The sequence below is a fragment of the Esox lucius genome, chromosome 7 (genome assembly GCF_011004845.1).
Source record: "Esox lucius isolate fEsoLuc1 chromosome 7, fEsoLuc1.pri, whole genome shotgun sequence".
In the NCBI taxonomy this organism is placed as follows: Eukaryota; Metazoa; Chordata; class Actinopteri; order Esociformes; family Esocidae; genus Esox; species Esox lucius.
In genome coordinates this window covers 7,700,583-7,720,800 of record NC_047575.1, presented here as the reverse complement: position 1 = coordinate 7,720,800, position 20,218 = coordinate 7,700,583, and the positions used below count along the sequence as shown (strand labels likewise).

Below are 20,218 nucleotides of genomic sequence, written 5' to 3'. Positions count from 1 at the left end.
GAGTCAGACAGACACAGAGAGTGGTATGTGTATAGGTGTGAGTGGGCAGATGAGGGAGGTGTGAAAATCAAATAGCCAAAGGGAAGGGGGAGACGTGAGAGCGTGAGTGGGGTCAAACACAGGACAGCCATCCTGAGTGATTGAAGTACTCAAATTAAAAAACCATGGTCATAACCACCACTCAGTAAATCAAACCAAAACACATCGGCCCACAACATCTCTATATTATTATCTTCAAAGAGATTAAATAGCAGTTTGTGCCACAGCATTAATCCCGGATTAATCGGAAAGTCTCAACATCTGTGTGTGTATGTGCGCGCGCATTACCTGTTCTACTTTCCCATTGCGGTAGGTAAGGATGCGGGTGACGTTTTTAAATTCTGCATAGCGGCTGACGTTGGACTTGATCAGGAGGTCCACCAGTGAACCGCGCGAGTACATCAGCTGGGAATAGTCACAACAGCACAAGTGAGCATTGGCCTCGGTTTCACAGGCAGACATTTTTGGATCTTTTCAAATCCCATCTGTTTCAATTACTAAAGAGTAATAAATAAAATGATCAGAATAGTTGGTCTGGCAGTGTGTAAATGCAACCAACAATGAAATTATACCAGATAAATATATTCAGTCAAAAGAATGTTACATCACCCCAGAAAAACAGAAGTACATTTGGACAATGGCCCATTGGAGACACACACAAACACGGTCCTGACCTTTGACACCAGGTCAATGTTGAACCTCCGGCCCTCCTTCACAATCTTAGTATAGGTAATCTGTTTCTTGGGCTCTGGTTGGCTCTCTGCAGGAGATGGGCTGGCCTGCTGCTCGTCCTGCCACTCCCCCTGGGTCTCATATGCCTGGGGGGGCACCTCGCCCTCCGGTTGGGTTTCCTCCGCTCCGGCATCGGGTCCAGAGGCTTGAGCCACCTCGTCGCCGGCCAGCACCGCCTCCTCCTCCTCGACAGAACTGCTCTCTAACAAACACCTCTCGACCTCCCCCTCCGAATCGGGGGTTTGAGGGACAGACCAGGCGGCCGCTGCGCCATCCTTCACCCCCTCTTCCACCTCCTCTGGCTCCTCGCTGCCGAAGCAACGAAAAGCAGGTTATTAGGACATTAAGCGGGTTTGTAGGTGTGGGAAACACATGGAACTGGCTGTCGGCGGTTCTGTGCAGGCCAAGTCCCCCGAGGGGACGTTAACAACCACCTCCACTCTAAACGAAGGCATCATCAGGGAGGTCTCTCAGACATTACATTTATAAAGGTGGGGCGGGAGAGGTGTCCCTCCCCTGGGTCTGTGTTTCCACGGTACCTGGCGTAGCAGAACACCTCCACGTTGGTGATAGACGTGTCCAGAGAGCTGAGGGCCAGGGCCTCCTCTCCCTCCTCCACCTTCTCCTGCGCAGCCTCGTCGCTCGGCCCGGCCTGCTGAGAAACCAGACGAGCTACATCGGTGAGGGAGAAGGGGTGTGGCATCCGACGGCACAATGACATGCGAGGCCTCCAAAACGTGGGCATTTGGAGACCATTTTGTCGCTGCTTTCTGAGTCACATTTTTAATTGGTTGCACTAGCATGACTTCCTAAAACAGATTTTGGATATGAAACGCTCTACCGCTGTCCGTTTCAGAGCGAGGTGGCGGAGATCTTAGCGATCAAGCTCTCTCACAATCCAACCGATGCCAAAAAACCCTATGTATTAGTCTTTATGTATACAAACGAACACGCCAAATATTGATTTCACTCAATTATTTAAGATAATTGTTTGGGGGGGTGATGCCCCCAACTGGATGACTCCTCTGGAACCGCTGCCTCAGGGCTGCACCATTAAGCCAATTCTAACCGGAATCGCACATTTGACAGGTGCAACATCCAAATCACTAACTTAGGCGATTTTCAGCTAAGAAATTACAAAAAGGTCAATGAGATGCGCATCGTCCATCTGTAATAGTGTACTTTGGGTCTGTACGTATTTTTGTAGATAACTTAAATACCTAGACTAATTTCAATTATACACTTGACAGTTTTTCCATGTTAGTTTGAGTTAACACTTTCAGTTAACACATCTGTTAGGATATTGTCCCACATACAGAACAGCATGGTTATTAAGTTTCACAAACATACATAATATGGGAGAAAGTATATAAATGATTTGACACAGGCTGCACCTTCAAATTGGTAATAGGTGTTAAATGTTTCAAAAGCACTTAACTTTAACTCGTTTTTTATTCAGTTTAATATTACATTATGTAAGCTATGATCTGTATAAGTGAGATGATCTATGCTGTTTACACCCATGTTCGAAAAATGCTAATCACAATCATAATTGCGATATTTGTTAAAGAAAACACAATTCTATATTTTATCTAGATCATGCAAACCTACCCTACCCCGCCCCTCCAACACACACACACACACACACACACACACACACACACACACACACACACACACACACACACACACACACACACACACACACACACACACACACACACACACACACACACACACACACACACACACACACACACACACACACACACACACACACACACACACACACACACACACACACACACACACACACACACACCAAGGCCTTTTAAAAGAGCCCCCAGGACATGAACAGTTAACACATTCAGCTCTAAAAGGTCAAAGACGGCGGACTGTTTCATAATCACACCTCCACTGAGTCACATTGGTAGACTCCGTCAATGTAAATCCTGGTGATGTTGTGCTACATTGGAAAAGGATAAAAGCAAACAGCCAAACTCACCTTGTACTCCTCGATCCAGGACAGCAGTCCGTTAAACGTGAAACTGGCCCAGTTTCCAGCGTAGTAGCTTCTCCTGCAGGATGGATCAATCGTTCATGTCTCGTACATAATGGTGTGCAATGGATACATTTGGATGAACAGGAGTTGGTAATATTCCCTGATGTACTAGTGGTGTGAAAATTTGACTTTTAGCTTTTTTGACGGCATTTGCATAGAAAATCAGATGAGGCAGAATGAACGCCTAAGTCCACCATCAAACCCCAGTGTTCAACATAGCCCCAAACTCACCTGTCAACATGCAAGACGCGCTGTCCAACCCGGGAACAGGCCGCCGCTATGACCGACTCGGACAGTCCTGGAAATGAACAGAGGCGACACGTTTCATTGGCCCGAGAGAAAACGGTTCAGCCCATTCACTCAACATGGCTTTTGTCTGAATGGAATGATATATTCAATCTGAGAAATGCTTTCCTATTTCCACCTGAACCTATTGGCAGGCAATTCGGCACATTAACGGTGGCCAGCCGAACTGGGAAGTGATGAGTATTGCTTTGAGTGTATTGCTTGTCCTATTGTCAATGGGGAAGACATTTGTAGAATGAGACTCTTAATGCATTCAGAAGAGTAGCGAAGCTGGCAGTTGAACAAGGTTCACCAACAATAGGCTTCAAATAAAAAACGAGTTTCCAATGGGACTCCGACTTCCACGGCACATTTGTCTCCCGGAGAAGCATCCTCTGGTATGAGGCGCACGCAGTGGGGGTGGGGGGGCGGGTCGGGGTCCAACTGGTATTCATTTAGATGCCCCGAAGATCCTAATTCATTCCGGAGTTTTCCGTTTTCAGGAGCAGAACAAAAGGGAGAAACAGACAGAGGCCGAGGGGGATGTGGGGGGAGGGGGGGTCGGACCGTAGCTGGCGGTTAGGTAAGCGAGATTGAAATGCCCACACCACAGCCAGGGCCCGGAAAACAACTCCATTAAGCCACAGAGGAGCCCCGGATCTCTCCATCGCTCTTCCTCATCATCTGGCCTTGCAACGTCCCATCTCACACACACACAATGGGGAAGTGATTTATTTATTTCAGGACGGTAGACGCCGCCACTTCCACATCTCCCAGTGTCTCCTAACGTAGAGCATCTCCCAGTCCAGATGTAACGCCGTTCCACCAGGCCCCTTACAGAGTCCTCTGTTAAATGTGGGCTATTGTTCAATAGTCATCTCAACATCGGGCATAGCGTAGCTGTGGCACGGCCCGTGGAGGAAAAGCAACCCGGCGTTCAATCGCACCAATGTCTGGATGACCGAGAAACACCAGCGGACACTGAAAAAATGACACCCAGCCTCAATTAACTGTGCAACCTTGTGAAGGAAAGAATTACACATAGGAATTCATGATGGAATTGGCTATGCCCACCAGGGCAGGCTATGCAAGATGTTTTTTTAAGCCGTGTAAATAACCTCCGTCGCCTTCTTTTAATGCTGTTCATCGTGTCCGGTATAGATTTTTCCACATCATGTTTGCTAAAGACAAACATTACCTGCCATAAAGCACTGATGCCACACAGACAGGCCTCACGATAAATAATGGATCTGGGCAGGCAGGACTTTGATGACCGAGCAAAGCCCCAAATGCTTTCAGCAGGAATTGTATGAAATCATAAATCACTCTCCGTTTCAAAGAACATTCCAAAATGGAGTCTCTCTCTCTCTCTCTCTCTCTCTCCCCACCTTGAAAGTCATTTTACGTGTTATTTATAGTCTGGCTGAAAGGGCTCAGGAAGGACCGGACCAGGCAGCAGACAGGGGGCGGCAGGGGAAGAGGCACGTCAGTCAACAACGCCGCCCTCCTCCCATCTTCACCAGTGCGCGCGCCTTTCAAATGAGATAAGGAAATGGAGCGCTTAGTCCAACTGCGGAGGCTTAGCAGATAAAATGAATGTTCTCTTCTATTTGTTTGGTTTTTTGCATGGCTTTAATTGACAGAATCAGGAGACACAGGTGAGAGGACATGGTTATTGAACCCTTGTCTCCTGTGGGGAGAGGTCTATGTTCAGAGCCAGGAGCGTTACCGCTCCACCACATCTCTGCACAAAAGCTGCATTATCCCTCCCCATCCACCACCGCAGGCCCCTAATATTTACAAAAGCAGCATTCGATAAAATGACAAAAGATGAACTGGCGACATGGCCACTTGTGTTTCCTGCTGGATATTTCAGCTGACCGATTTGGGGCGGCTTTTAAACCTAATGAATAAGCAAGACGTTTGAGCGGAAGTCAAGATGTGTCAAGTAGGAAAGCAGATGATGTTGGCTGTGGGCCATAATCACCCGTCCTGCTAATGGAGGCCCTTCATGGCAGTAGCTGTGGAGGTCCCCCACCAAGACGAATAGTTACATTAACACAACAGCAGGGAACAGCTCAGCAAGGTTCCCATCTCCACTGGGTTTATAGCCATCTCTGTTATAGACTCTTCCCGTGACCAGTCTTACCGTGAGACCGGGACTAATTGTGAATCTCTGTCACTGCCGTGCCGGAACGCAATCCATTAGCGGTGACGCCGTTTCGTGCAGCAAGTAAGGAGTCCCTGTATCTGCAGGTCTTACCCGCGCTGAAAGCTGCCTCCTGACCAGCCGCCGAGAGAGGACGCTAACTGGCTGAACGAACTGCCCGGACGGAAAAGATGCAACGGTCCTGGGAAGCGATCCCGACAAGCGCACATCGAAGGTCGATTAAAACGCCAATGGACCAGATATTCGTGAAGACCACAAACAGGCCTGTAATTACATCAGAGACCCTTCGAGACTTAACTCACAGATTACCTGCGCAGGCCGGAGGTCCCCTGTGCCAGCCCGCTGGCGCCACCCCCGACCCCCCCGGGGGCGTCAGGTGTGCGCCAGTCAGGGACTGACGGGGTGCAACCGACAGGAACACCCAGCCTCACGTGAGTGAAGGTCCAGCAGATGGAAAAACGTGTCATTAGGGGGCCACTATATTCATAAACAACTGTTCCTTGTCCACGGCCACGGTTGGCGGACGGACCCAACACAGAGACGGAGGGTGCGGGAACCTGGAGAACACGCTTGCCTGATCAACCTTGACACGGAACACCGCCTGGACTGGACATAGACCGGGTCACCAGTGCAGTCTTGTCACCTAGAGTCCGGGGACCAGATGGCTTTCACCAGCAGAACTTGAAGCGGGCCAGAGGTGTTCGATTTGCGCACCATCAATCAGTGTTGAACTGCGGCAAAAGGAACACGAGGCGAGCTGTCGTTTTGGATGTTTATTTTCCCTCCTCCACTGCAGAGCGAATCCCAGCAGAGCTCCTCCAGAGCATGCTCCTGCTGGTGTCAGCCAGGTGCTTTGTACCTGCATGGACTGACTACTGAACATTAGAAATCAGAGACACTGCATTCTCTTCCATTCTTTCACTGTAGACTCAAATTTTGTAACCCAAGGCAAAACCAAGACAAACAAGCAAAGGAACCATCTAATTAATCCCAGGAATAGATGGGTGAGTCCAGATCTGAAAGACATGGGTATTTATGCACTAGAGTGATGTATTAAAAATTCCTCAATGGCTTTGATAGTCTGATTAGAGGTGATTGAATTGCAGTAGAGATGTCCTGTCTGCAGTCTGACAATCGTATCTCTGGCACTGCGGCCCTCAGCAATGGGCCACCTGTCCCACAGAGACTCAAGACTACGCCCACCCACGTCAGGCCACCTCCAAACTGTACATTAAAGAGCTGCACACAAAACTCTGTGCTTCTGCCTTTAGACTGTAAATGTGTACATCAACTGTGGATTACAGCCTTTTACTCAACAACTATATCACATTACCTTAGAAATTAATGGTATAAAATTACATGTAAACTTTGTGTAGATTGTGTGTATCCTGTATTTATGTTGTCTACCACCTGCACCAACATTATAAGTACACTTCTGAGTAAATTTACTGAATGGTTAAACGTGATTCTTTTTGTTCTTTGACATCACCTAAACGACGGCACTGAAAAAAGGTCTCAAACTGTCCAAGGTTTTCAGTTTGAGTGGTCAGGTATGTAAACCCAGCTCATCATCCTTAAGCCAAACCACCACATTGTCTTGATCTTTCATCACAGAGGGCTAAGTAGTAGACCACACTGATTTAAAATGTAATCTAAGCCTAGTGTTTGCGGGGCCTCATGACTTGGCGTAAGTGGCATGACCAGACCGACTCAACCTGCCTGGTATACATGTTACAGTTTGATTGCAGCCGTCTAATACTCTGGGGGAAGTTATGTAACACCTTGGGTCCGTTGATACCAACTGCGCAAAGTTTTAACATTGTTTCTGCCTAAATGTCTACAGTTAACCTTTTTCATGTGAATATTTCCATCAAGATAATGCAACTCAACACACAGCCTCTAGTGTAAAACATTTTCTAAAAACATGACAGCAGAGGTCAGTTTCGTCTGGGGGCAAAGGGGGTCCGACCCGAATGGTTGTAATAAACCGTGTACGAAGTGTAGGTTTAGCGTCAGCATGCTGACAGAAGTTGCATTAACAAGTCGCCCATCCTAGCCAATAATACTATACAGTACAATGACAGTAACTTGACGAGCATAGTTTAATAACGAGGTTAACGTTAGCCTATGTAGCTAGTCACTTGATTATTTGAACTGAGAAAGCAGTACAGGACTGCACGTAACCTAAGTAACTAGCTAACTAGCTAGCCACTTGTGTCTACATTGCTGTGTACCATGCACAAACACTGGTTGTTTAGTTTAATTACTCTGAAATATTCCTGTCAAACAAGTACACGATACCAAGAATACTATTATGTAATAAACTGATTACATTACCCAGCTTTAAAAAGATGTTGACATTACGGATGGTGATGACGTTGTCCAGCGATGTTGCAATTTGTTTCGGGTACATTAACGAAACGAGTTCATAACAGATAGATAAGTGTCGTTTTCGTGTTCAGAAAAATACATGAAGTGATTATTTAGTTTTAGATAAAGTCGTTAATATACATTGTTCCGAAAATTACAAATAACCTACTCAGATTGAATAAGCAATACAGTTACTGTCGCTAGCTAACGTAACATTAAGTAGCTAGCACCAATGCTGTATTTTTCAGTCTGAATGGCACCATTAACCCTCCACAATGTTAGCCGCATAATTATCCACAAACACACTGCTGTACATACAGTGCGGTGGAAGACTAGTTTCTTACCTGTCCCAAGTATGATAACATCAAATACGGATGGGAGATTGTCTGCAGCCATGTTTAGCGCTAGTCGCTCCTTATCACATGACGTGATACACGCGCGCGCACGCAAAAGCGCGATCACGCAAACAACCAAAAACACGCACACATTCACTTACAAACCTACAAATTAAATAAAAAGTAGTCCATGTAATTTCTCTTAGTTCCAGCTATGAATATCGTATAAGTTAATAAATTTATATTACTAAAAACACATTACTTTAAAATAAATTAGAAACACCAAAGGGTCAGTCTGTATGGTATGTTGAGGTATCCTTTTGAATTCCACGGATGCTGTTACTGCCCAGAGCCCACCTGGTCATACCTGTTCTTGTATACTTGGTTTTCCAGCAGGTCTTAAAGACCCTGAACACAGCTCATCTGCAGTTATTGAGCTTGACAACCCTCAGAGTCTGGCTGCTCTCTAGGTTTTTTCCTAGGTTTCGACCCTGTAGGGAGGTTTTCCTAGACATAGTGCATCCATTCTTGTTGACTCTGCCTCTTTGGGGTTTCAGGCTCTTTGGGGTTTCAGGCTGGGTACCTGCAAATGCACTTTTTGACAATTGCTGATGTAAAAAGGGCTTTATAAAATAAATTTGATTGATTGAACATCAATAGTCTAATATCCTAGGCGAAGGGAGATTTGCGTGATAACATCAATAACAACAGATGAACACTGCATCTGAAATGGTAGAGAAAGGACACATCTGACTCCCTGTTCGATTTCAAAGGCAATCATTAAAGGAGTTTTATTCGCTGCCCCAGTTGCCCAGGTAGGCTTCTTTTTCTGCATTGGGGGAAAGTTGATCGCATTCGTTTTGGAACAGAACTGCGGCGAACATGTGAGCCAGGTGCCGCGTTCAAAGCCCAAAGCAACTGGGCTCAAAAGTGACATAATTAAGCACTGAGTAGGATTCTGTGTTTTAACATCCAAAAGGGATTCCTTTATCTGCCTTTCCCAAAACTAGTTGAAAATTCAAACAAATATTTAATGGAAAAGGGACAGTGGTAAATACATATTGCCTTGTTGACAACCTGAACCTGAACCAGTGGCACAGATTTATAGTTTAATTTGAGAAGGGTGCTTCTCCCTCACCACTTTTGTCCATTCACCTTATAAGCACATCCTTAAGGAGACAAGGACATACCCAGGCTAGACATTGGTTACCTTTAACCAAAGGTAGTATTATTATTTTATGGCCATTATTATTATGGCCACTGGATCATCTCTGGTCTGTCTGCTGCTGTTGGTTGATGTACAGCCCATTGGAATGGCATCTTCTTCATTAATGGCTGATTTTCTGTTTGTGAAACTACTCTTCAAGGATGTCTCAGTGGGAGGAGGATATGCAAAATCAAACAAATAAAAGCACTAATTCTTATGAATCTATCCAGAGTGAAGGTATATGGCTCAGCAAAAGCAAAGAGGTAGAAATGCCATTCTCAAATTGTAAATCTTGAAGTGCAGCTTAGTGCATATCTCTCTGTTATGAAATATATGTTTGAATTTTAATACTAGCTGTCCTTGGGAAGACCAACACAGCATTTTTATCAAAAGTAAACATGGTGATGTGGAAATAAGAATCTTACTTATGACTCTACATGATAATTAGGACACTTTCGTTTTGAGCCGGATTCACCCTTGAGGTGACAGCCCTGTTCTAAAACAAATGTTATCAACCTTCATTTGGTGCACAACAGGCCTGCGATGGAAACCCAGACCAAATAATGGAATTCTCTCAGTCAAATCCTCTCAGGTCTCCACAGTTGCATAAAGTGTAAGCCTATGAGTTGGTTTGGAAATGGGCCTATTTTTTCTTATTTTTGTGTTGACTGTCTGGAAAGCAAATGTTGCATGCTTCCATTTATTCTGCTGAATTGTTTGATCATTAAGCGTTTACATATTACAATAAAAAGAAAACAAGTCCTTCCACCTAATTCTATGCAACAGAGAAAATTGTAAAGAGTTATGCTAACTCCCTACAAAGCCCCCCATTCAATAAAGTGGCAACGTGCAACCTGGAAAACATTGTTGTATACTCCTGTATATGGTATACCACACTAGCCACTTCTGCCAACAGCTGACATTGCTAAATGTTGCAGGCAGAACACTGGCTGTAAACTGTGCCCAGATTCTGCATGATGAAGAACTGTTTCAGCCAGGGGACATAAGTTGACTCAGTAAATCATTTGTGTGTGAAAATGAAGAACCATACTGTAATACAGTTCAATTAAACATGGCAAAAACAGCTTTTTAGCAAAAAACATTTCTCAAGCAGGAATCTTGCTAGTGATGTTTGACAGTAGAAAAGGAGTGGAGGGAACATTTTAAACTAGCTATAATTGGCTGTGAGATTTGGAACTCCCTTTATTATTTGTTTAATTTAGTCAATGATAGTGTCAACACGGAAAGCTAAAGCTCCCATTTAAACAACCCTACTGATTAGAAGCAGGTCCTGTGTAGATTGAATTATATTTTTAACCAAAACTATCAGTAAATAACACTTCTACAGTATTCATTGTATTTGCTGTTGTGGAAAACACCGCATTTAACAGTATCAGTCCTAAAGACTTTCCTCAGTATTTCTCTTCAGACCTTTCTCTGGGTCAGCCAGAAACAGTCGGATGCTCCCTTGGGCTCTGACAGAGAGGCAAGCTCCACAAACTTCCGGTACTTGAATGCTGCTTAGGCTGCAGTGCAGTTAATGTATGCAGTAAAAATCATTGGGTTGGGCTGATTGCTTGTCGAGTGATGTGCTGGTTGTAAAGGTAAATGGAGGAGTAAGTGTTGTTTCGAAGAGTAACGTGCATTTAAAAAACTGTAGTTATTATGAGGGTTGTCATTTCCCTTTAAATGCTGCTTGAATGAGGACCCACACTGTCTATTTCCTTGTTCGGTGCATTAAAAGGACAAGAAGACAGGGGAACCTGATGATATTAGCTGCACCTGGCATAGTTAGTTGGGAGCTCTACACAATGGTACACATTAGTTTGATCATTTGGATTCATTATTATTGGTGGCCTTTTGTGATTTTTGAGTGGTTTCTAAAAGCCCTGGAGTTCAAAAAGAACCAGGCCTGAGGCTTGAGGGTACTTCTAAGGACTGATTAATTTTACAGGACTAGATATCATCCCCGATGTTTATTATCTCATTCAAGTGAGGCCTGCTTTAGGATTATTGTCATTTTTCAATACACTAAGAGGACACTTGTTTTAGCACAAAAGCCGTAGTCCCAAATCTGCTGATGCTTTCCATTGCGTAGGCCTAACCATGCACATTTACATAGAAACAATTATCTGTCACAAATGTTGAATACAATTATATTTGATGATAAAGAGTTTTAGATGTGTTAGAAAGCTATACTTTTCTGCAAATCTTAAGGCACAATGTTTGCAGATATCCTGACTGTTTGCTGGGGGTGACTATGCAGACAGGTGTTTATTGGTTTAAGAGGAACCAATCTTCTTTGTCAAAAAATCTCATATACTCTTTAAACAGCTCTAACAGATGGCTAAAAACAAGCATGTTTTTCCTCTTTTGCCTATTAAATCTGAACTGCAGTGTTGAAGCTTCCAACATGAATGTTTGTCTCAAGTTTTGTGATGCCGAGGTGTCTTGGTGTCACTTGCTTAGTCTCAGGGGAGATGCTTCTTTTTTAATCCAAGTTAAAATAAAAATAAAAACCTGTGTGGGGATTGAAATGGTTGGAGTAGTTTCATCCTGTGCCATTTCGAGGTATGTTCAGAGGCGGTTTGCCTGGCTGTCTTACAAAAGACCATCAATGTAGCCAGCACTGCCTTGCTTTCTGAGAAAAATCAAGAACTCTTTATCTTCCAAGTACCCACACCTTTTGCTGTTCACTTCTATGTGTTTGGCTTCCTTTGATTGTTGCTTCAGAGAACCGTTAGAGATGATGCTAACTCTTTATCGTGGCTTGTGCATTTTAAAGAGTCTCTGATTGGCTCTTGCTGTGGATTATATGGAGGGGAGGGGCTATGAAGGTTTCTCAGGCCATTCATCCTCCTGTTCCTTTTACTTGAAGGGATATGATATGGAGAGCCATGATGTTAACCAGAGCATTGCAACTCGACAGGTGTCGAGAGTGCTGTGAATAATGATAGGCTGTAGTCAATGAAAGAGACTTGGATTCCAAATTCAGGACTGGACAGACAACCGAGTGAATCATGTGATTAAGGGCTGTGGTGTATACTTATACTGAAAAGGCAACCAGTATTTCAAGGGCATTTTCAAAGACTTGGCTTCACTTCTATCAGTTCTGATGTTGGTGAACTTCTGTATCTTTTCAACTTGAGGAAAACAAAGAGGAAACTATTTGAGAATATAAAGTACGCAAAATTAATACCGAACAATATCTCAAAATGTAATTACAATCTTTGTACAAATCCTAAAATGACTTTCAAAGCCAAAGTGGTTGGTACAATATTCTGTATTTCCACTCATTCAGGCTTGCCGACTGAACCTCGTTGCATGACAAAGAAATGATTGTGGTCCTTACTTCAGGCCTCAGTCGCCTTTCATTTGGCAGTGAGCATAGCCAAAGCATCATTAAACCATCAATGTGGGTCTTCTTGAAAAAATTCAGCATGGCACCCACACTCAAGTAACAAGCTTGTCCATTTTAAGTAGAATGAAGGAATGATTTTATATTTAAATTAAGAGTCCATCAGCTTTTTGGCACATGCCACAACCCAAATGGATTGCTTGACTACTGATGTATATGTAACATTTAATCCGGCAAGAGACAAGACAGTGTAATGAATTTAAAACGCCGTAATGGGCATGAATATCTATCACCAGTGACAGTAAAATTAGGAAAACATTCAATTACAATCACCAGTAATTAATTGTTGTTATTGATTTGTGTTATGCTTGCACTAATAAAAACATTTCATTATTCTGACGGGAGATGGGGTTCTGCATCTGGCCTTACTGCAATATTTCACAGTACAATATCCATAAAGGAAACAATTCAGAATGGAGTTCAGGCAGACTCTATTTCTCTCTCTCTTTTCTCTATCTCTCCCTAAAGTTCTCTCCTTCTCCATTTCTCCATTCACCTTCTTCATCTCCAGTCCAATTGGCTTTATATCTACAACCTGCATCTTCTTACTGCAACCCAGTGTCAACTACTGATAGAACATATGGGATTCATGTTTTCTCCACATTAATTGCTTGGTATTATCTATAGATTAGTGCATTGATCAATGTAGATCCTTGGTTCCAAATTGTTATTAGTGTAGTGTGAAAGAATGCATGACAAATGTGCCTGAACACAAAATGTCTGTGAGAAATAATGCCAGTGATATAATTCTTTGGATCAATAATTTAAGAGCAAAGGGATGGTTATGGAATTAAAATGGACCCACTTTTCATAACACAGAAAATTAAAAGAAATCGCTGGTGATATTTGTTTTACCATTGACATTTTGTTTTGACATTTAGCTTTCACAAAAGCACTAATGTTCAGACTTGCACTTTTGTTTCAACCAAATTCCAAATCCAATGATCTGTTGTTCACCACGTTGACAGAATAACTTTTTTATGTGAGAACATATTTTCTCACGATTGATACCACTGCGTTGTTCAATCTGAATAAGGTGAAAACAAGTGCTCTTTAACTAGTTGGAGAAGCTTTCCTTAAGGGAGGAGATTAATCTGTACAAGGTTTCCATGCAGCAGTCCATCACTGTGTGCTGAGAAGGTGGGAGGGCGTCATTCTATACATTTACTCTATGAGTAATGACTTGTCGCTTTGCATAGAGCAGGAGATTTTAATGGGGGAGTGGGTTGAGGCCGGAGTTGGTAGCTTTGCTAGCTGGCTATGCTAATCAGGCAATCATTAAGATTAAATAGAAGATGAAGGAGCAAGGTGCAATTGAAACCCAGGTAAAATATGTATCTAATTTCCAGATTGCCACCTAGCTTTTTAATTTAACCAGGTACTTCCCAAAAAAATTGGCATGGCATTTAAGCACTCATTACAATATTAATCTTCCCTACTAAAAAGGAAGAGCCCAAAGGTTAAGTATTATTCCTGTATTCATTTTTCAGACTTTTTTCAAACCAACATGAAGATTTTCATTTGAAATAGTGCCATCTGCCTGAGAATGCAGCCAGCTGTGCAGTTGCCTTAGTTATTTCTAACATGTTCTGTAAAAAATGTATACCCTAACCCAAAACCAACAAGTAATTTGTTCTCTGGCTATGCTTATTCTGGAGAGGTGTAAGTGAATGTGTAAAAGAAGATGACTGGTTTAAGATCAGACACCTAGCCAAATACTGGCTCCGTCTCTACACCATTTAATATATCACATGTTAACCTTCAACTACTTCATATGTATTTCTCTTTTCTTTTTGTAACAAGTTTTAACATGTTGTCTGTTTTAATGTTTTAACATTTTTTGTCAGTCTGTCTTCATTATTTTGTTAACTCGCAACCACCTGAACAATCGTTTTGACAAGGGCCATAGCGCTGATCATGAACTGTGATACACTATGTTAATGTAATATAACCACAGCTTCTCTGTTTTGTGGTTGTTGGTTCTCTAACCTGCGGTCCACGCAGGACATGCCTGTAGTGAAGGCCTTTGGCCTCTAGGGAGGCGCCCGAGTGCTTTTCTATCAGAATCTACCCACTGTTTGAAACCACACTGGGGCTCAATAGAAAATACACATGAATATATTGAAGTGACAGCATTTTATCTGTGAAATTAATAGTTAATAGATTATCGAAAATTGGGCAAATTGGGTTTGGATTTCTTTACTAATGATGCCAGTAGAATGTATTCAATTGATGTACTGTAACATGAACATGCATATGCATTTGCCAACTTGAACCTTAATAAGCATAAGTAGGCTATTTTTGGTTTTGTTTGACAGACTAAATACTTTAGTATATTTCCTGCCTTTCCCTTAGAAATGCATGAACACAAAAATGTATCCTCTTATCTTGGACTGAGGAAGCAAGAATACATGTAGGCCTTCGTGTAAAGTAAGCTGGCTGATGTAGACACAATAACATTTGTGACTATTATTACAACGATCATCATTGTGGCTCTAAGGCAACCATGATAATAATATTTGATTATTATGGGAATGATAGGATTCTAATGCCATAGGTCTACCAACAGCCTATAACAACCCATAATAACAATTTATTTACTTAGGTTACAGAAACACTATCCAAATTAACATGTTTTATTTTGCGTATATTCGTGTCTTAGATATATAAAACGAACTCTTAAAGTCAGTGAAAAGTTATTATGGAGTAACGGAGTATCGCAGTCAACAGAAACCGGCCCCTCTAACTAGTAGACCTGCCAATCATGTGCAAAGGACCAATAGGATTCATGCGCGTAAGCAAGTTCGATTCTTGTTGGTGGTTAGAGCTGTTACTCGAGTTTTCAGTGGGCTGGCTAATTGAAACAGTGAATCCGATGGCTCTCATTCTAGCCACCGCACTTGTGAGATAGGTAGTTGTCCATTGCCGACTATCCGACTGGAGCGAGAGTGCATGTAAACATCAGGAGAAAAGAGTGAGCGAGAAAGTAGAAATACAACGTAACGGGTGTGACAGAGAGAGAGGAAAGGAAGAAACTTGACCAACTATGGCCGTATCAGCAACTCCGCCGGTCCTTTCTCCAACCTCCACTCCGGTGTCTGGCAGCTTATTCCGCTCCGATCCGCTGTACACTAGCCCAGCCGAGTCCCCGCGACTGACAAGCAGCATGATCAATTCTTTCATCAGCAGCGGAGGAGGCGTTGGAGGAGGAAATGGAAACGGCACAAGCGGCAATAACGAGTGCAAAATGGTTGAAGTGCACGGGGTCAAGGTAGCTTCGTTCAACGTGGATGGTCAAGAACTCATCTGCCTGCCGCAGGTCTTCGACCTCTTCTTGAAACATCTGGTCGGGGGTCTGCATACCGTCTACACCAAACTGAAGCGGCTGGATATATGCCCCGTCGTGTGCACGGTGGAGCAGGTCCGGATTCTGCGGGGGCTTGGGGCTATTCAGCCTGGGGTGAATCGCTGCAAACTCATCACCCGCAAAGACTTCGAAGCGCTTTACAACGACTGCACCAACGCCAGGTTAGTTTGTCACCCTCTCTTCATTTTCCAAATTGCTCTTTACACTGATTATCAGGAAAGCAGAGCAGTAGGAAAAACAGGTCAATAAACTGAAAGTTTTCAATAAACTTTTGGACGTAGCTTCCTAATTTAAGTAGCCTATCAATTGATGTTCAGAAAAATATTTGCATTAAGCTTGGTGTACTCTATGTTTTAGTACTGTACTAAATTAAAACTGCAGTTAATAGTGCAAACTGATAGGTAGGATGCCATGTTATGAAACAAGTAAGCATTGTGCAAAGTTAAATCAGTCATTTCAACTGTCCCAATTTTCTTTCAGGTTATCTATCTCACACACACTCACGATCCCAAAATATTTAACAAAAAGGAAAACACATTGAATCAAAGTCTTAAGTCCACCTTTTGGGATATGTTCGTTTCACTGTCACGTGTAGAATGTTATGCTGTCAAACAGGTAAAGGAGTTCATTTTGTTGACCTTCGATGTGGTGCAACATACTGTACTTTTCCTATTAAGCTTAATTTGTCAGAAATAGAAACATGACATAAGAAAACGTGTAGGCTTGGCAGTTGCTTTGGTGTTTATTTAGAATACTGGTATTTCTAATAACTTTTATTAAGACGAATTGTATTCTGGTGGATTGTTAATTAGAGCACGTCTCAACTATGCTTGTTGACCACAAGGATGGCTATGCCATTTTATCGCCATTCAGCTGCACGTTTTTGTCATGTCTGAAGTTCTGCTCCAGCTCCAAGTTTCCTCTTATCTAACTTGTTGATATAAATACCGTAAGTCATTGAAATAAGCATACAAACATGTGGGTTCTCTTCTCTGTTGCTAGACGACTAAATTAAACGGACCTTCTCTGTTTCTATATAGAATCCATTCGGTCCATTAGAAACTAAAAAAAAAAAATGACGAGGAGTTTTTAATGGATTAGGCTACATCAGGGGTACATTTTCTAAATACGACGCATGCATATTTCCTTACATTTCCTTGATTTTTTTCAACAAATAATAACAATTGGGTTTTTTTCTGTCTAAACCAGCTCAAAATGTTTTATTGTTATTTGACGTATCTCTCCTCTGCACTCAAATTGATCTTCAACCCGTGCACCATTCTGGCTGTGCGGCTGCAGATGTTGCTTGTGTTTAATAAATCAATGGGACAGATCTGAATGAATCACCTCGGATGGATTGTCTGCTTGGTTTGATGTCTAGATGTTATTCTTAGCTTGTTATCATGACAGATGCATTAGTGTTCCCATACAATATCGTTAAAGGAAGGGGGGAAAAGCTGAAAAGGGACCAGTGCCCTCGTTCCGCAAGACCTTTAGCATTCTGAACCTCAGGGGTTTTTGCCTCATTGTCTAGTTGTACATAATTGCAACTTTTTTTCTTTAGTGCAGCTCCCCCGGTTATCCAACGATAATAGGCCATTCTGATTATTCACTACAAAGACTGGATTTTTACATGTGAAAATAAACTTTACACATAGTTATCTTGTATAGATGCGGGACCTTCCAATGCGCTTCAGGGTTTCTGTTTTATCGTTTTGATGAGGACATGGTCTGAGGGTGATTGTTATGAAATAGCCTAGAGATAGGCTATCCCTAATGTCACTCTAATAATACGTTAAATAATTAGTAATTATAAGTAATACTGGTAATGATAATAGTAAAAGAAAAATACATTTGTAGAAAGGTTTTCATGTTGGCTTTGCACTGTGAGAAAACTCACACACTCACACAAACACTCGCACAAACACACACACACACACACACACACACGTTATTTAAGAGTGAAGTTATTCACGCTTAAAATCGCAGCAAATATAACATCACAAAAATATTTTCCGATTACATCTGCATTTCTCTAAATTAATTATTCGCATAAAATGTAAATGCTTTTGCATAATTTATCTGCTCAGAGAATAACACGTTTTTATCATGGATTTGTATTTCGCAATATACCAACCAATTGTTATGTAGCCTATTGCAGTTAAAAGTCAGTACACATAGTTAGGTTTCCATTTCTGACACATCAGTTCGTGTCAGTCGGGTAAGACTTTTAGCCAAATTTGACATATTTTGATGGGAGCGTTGTATTGATTACAGATTAAGTGGACAATTGTCCCGTAGGATGAAGCGTTTAGGCAGAATATTGACTTGACATTTTTTAAGAGAGAATTATAAGACCTTGCAATGGTTTTAGAGGCTATTCAGTCTTACTTAAAGACTGCTTAGAGGTTAACTAAAATAAATTAATATATCTGTCTACTTTGACTTGTAACCTACTTTGAAATAGTTTGAGTATTTTAAAACTTTTTTACCCAAACCTGACATAGGCTACTATTAATGGAAAAAATAATTAGTCATTAATACGTTGTGGATTATTCTATTTCCAGGTGGTGAATTTGATACGTTATTATCAAATGAGCGCATGAAGTGTCTATGCGTTGCTTCAAAGTTGAACGTTACACGAACTAAACCACACATTCAAACACTCACATATACAAACACAACAACTGTTCGTTGGAGATGCTTTCAGCCAGTGTTATGTTTTGGCAGGAATATTGATGGTCTTTTAGGTATTTTACAGAGCGATTGTGGAGCCAGCTGAAGAGTAGGGGAGGCGGAAAGTTGTTAAAATTTCCGCTCGTGTCCAGGTGGTCAGTTTGGGCAAGATTCGGTAGTTAACCTTTGATCACTACCCTCCAGATCCTTACAATGCCTGAATCTATTATTAGGTTTGACTTCGCGGTAAATCAATCTGTCACACACGTCAAATGTACCCTGAGATAGAGGGACGAAGGCAGAGTGAGAGAGATGGGACGAAGAGTAAATATTATCATTTTAAATGTCATTATATTCTATTTTTGGATTATAAATTAACTGTTTTTTTTATTCACTGCAGTGTGCATGGTTAGGTTATAGTGTATAACCTAGGCCACTGCTTACTAGACAAATATCGCAGCCATGGACGGGTAATTGAATTGTCTCAATGGGCAATGGGATGCAAGAGAATTGAATTTGCACCTCGGCCTGCATGCTTTACAGATATCGTGCCTTGGCCAACAGAGCGCAGTTTTTATAGTAAGATTTAAACATCACCCACCGTCCATCCACCAGATGGTTGTACCTAATGTGTGTGTGCAAACAGGCCTAACCCGCCTCCTTCCCCCCAGACCTTATTTGGCGAAGTGAGGGAAAAGGGAGGGTAATAAAGCGTGTAGGCAGCCTACACTGAATATGGACGCAGGGAGTCTGAACAGGAATATCGGACTGAGTCATTCCGAGATATCAGTATGGTCATCAAAACATCTCGACAGAACCTTTAGCACTGACACCGCCAATTTGAAAATGGAAAAAATGTCCAAATCAGCAAACAGAAGCGGCACTTAGAGCTCCTTTTATGATATCTCAACTTGCAATTGATCTCCGGGTTTTTATTGCATTCATTATTTATTAAAAAGAATTTGCAAGCTAAACATAACGCTAAACTAGTTTGCACTTGGGGACAGCACTTAGGAAATTGAATGGAAATTACATTAGACATGAACATCTGTGCTGTTTTTCCACTCTCCTCTGTTTATATGGGCGAATGTTTCTTCTCTCAAAGGTGTATTGGATTATCCATTTACTATTTTTGCTCCAAATGTAGATGAGCGTGAGGGACAGAAGACGGGTGCTGGGGAGAGCAGAGAGGTCTTTAAACATTAGCTACTCTTCTAAACGAGATGAAACAGGTTCCTCCAGGCGCAGCGAAGCATCACCCCCATCACGCCTAATCAGACATTTTGGTTAGAAATCAATGGAAAGTGAACTTTAATCATAATTAATGAGAACCTTATCAGTTTCTAGAAAGCCAAATAGAATGAACGTCTTTTTCCCGAAATTGAAGTCGTGTTTTAATTCCTTGGGATGCCCGTAGGCCTGATCTAAGATCGCACAAGGAAACTGATACGGTTTAAACATTCGATTAAGGTTCCATTAAACATATATCGCAGCGTTATTTTAACACCAATTAATGTTTTCTTACATTTCTTTTTGGACTGAGCCTCAGCTTCATGG

At 42.1% G+C, this 20,218-nt stretch overlaps 2 protein-coding genes across 7 annotated transcripts in view; one reads left to right on the top strand and one right to left on the bottom strand.

The window, feature by feature from the left end:
- chm (CHM Rab escort protein) overlaps positions 1-8,108 on the bottom strand; it is a 43,526-nt gene extending 35,418 nt beyond the window's left edge. The window contains exons 1-6 of the mRNA XM_010894699.4: positions 8,003-8,108; positions 3,065-3,131; positions 2,777-2,849; positions 1,311-1,426; positions 714-1,080; positions 328-444 (exon numbers count right to left, since the gene is read on the bottom strand). Coding sequence (XP_010893001.1) covers positions 328-444; positions 714-1,080; positions 1,311-1,426; positions 2,777-2,849; positions 3,065-3,131; positions 8,003-8,054 — 792 coding nt within the window. The 5' untranslated portion in view covers positions 8,055-8,108. The remainder of the gene's footprint in view (positions 1-327; positions 445-713; positions 1,081-1,310; positions 1,427-2,776; positions 2,850-3,064; positions 3,132-8,002) is intronic.
- Positions 8,109-15,494: 7,386 nt separating this feature from the next.
- dacha (dachshund a) overlaps positions 15,495-20,218 on the top strand; it is a 110,992-nt gene continuing 106,268 nt past the window's right edge. For all 6 annotated transcript variants that reach the window (XM_010894707.4, XM_010894706.4, XM_010894704.4 and 3 more), the window contains exon 1: positions 15,495-16,146. In XM_010894707.4, the coding sequence (XP_010893009.1) occupies positions 15,665-16,146 (482 nt within the window). In that variant the 5' untranslated portion in view covers positions 15,495-15,664. The remainder of the gene's footprint in view (positions 16,147-20,218) is intronic.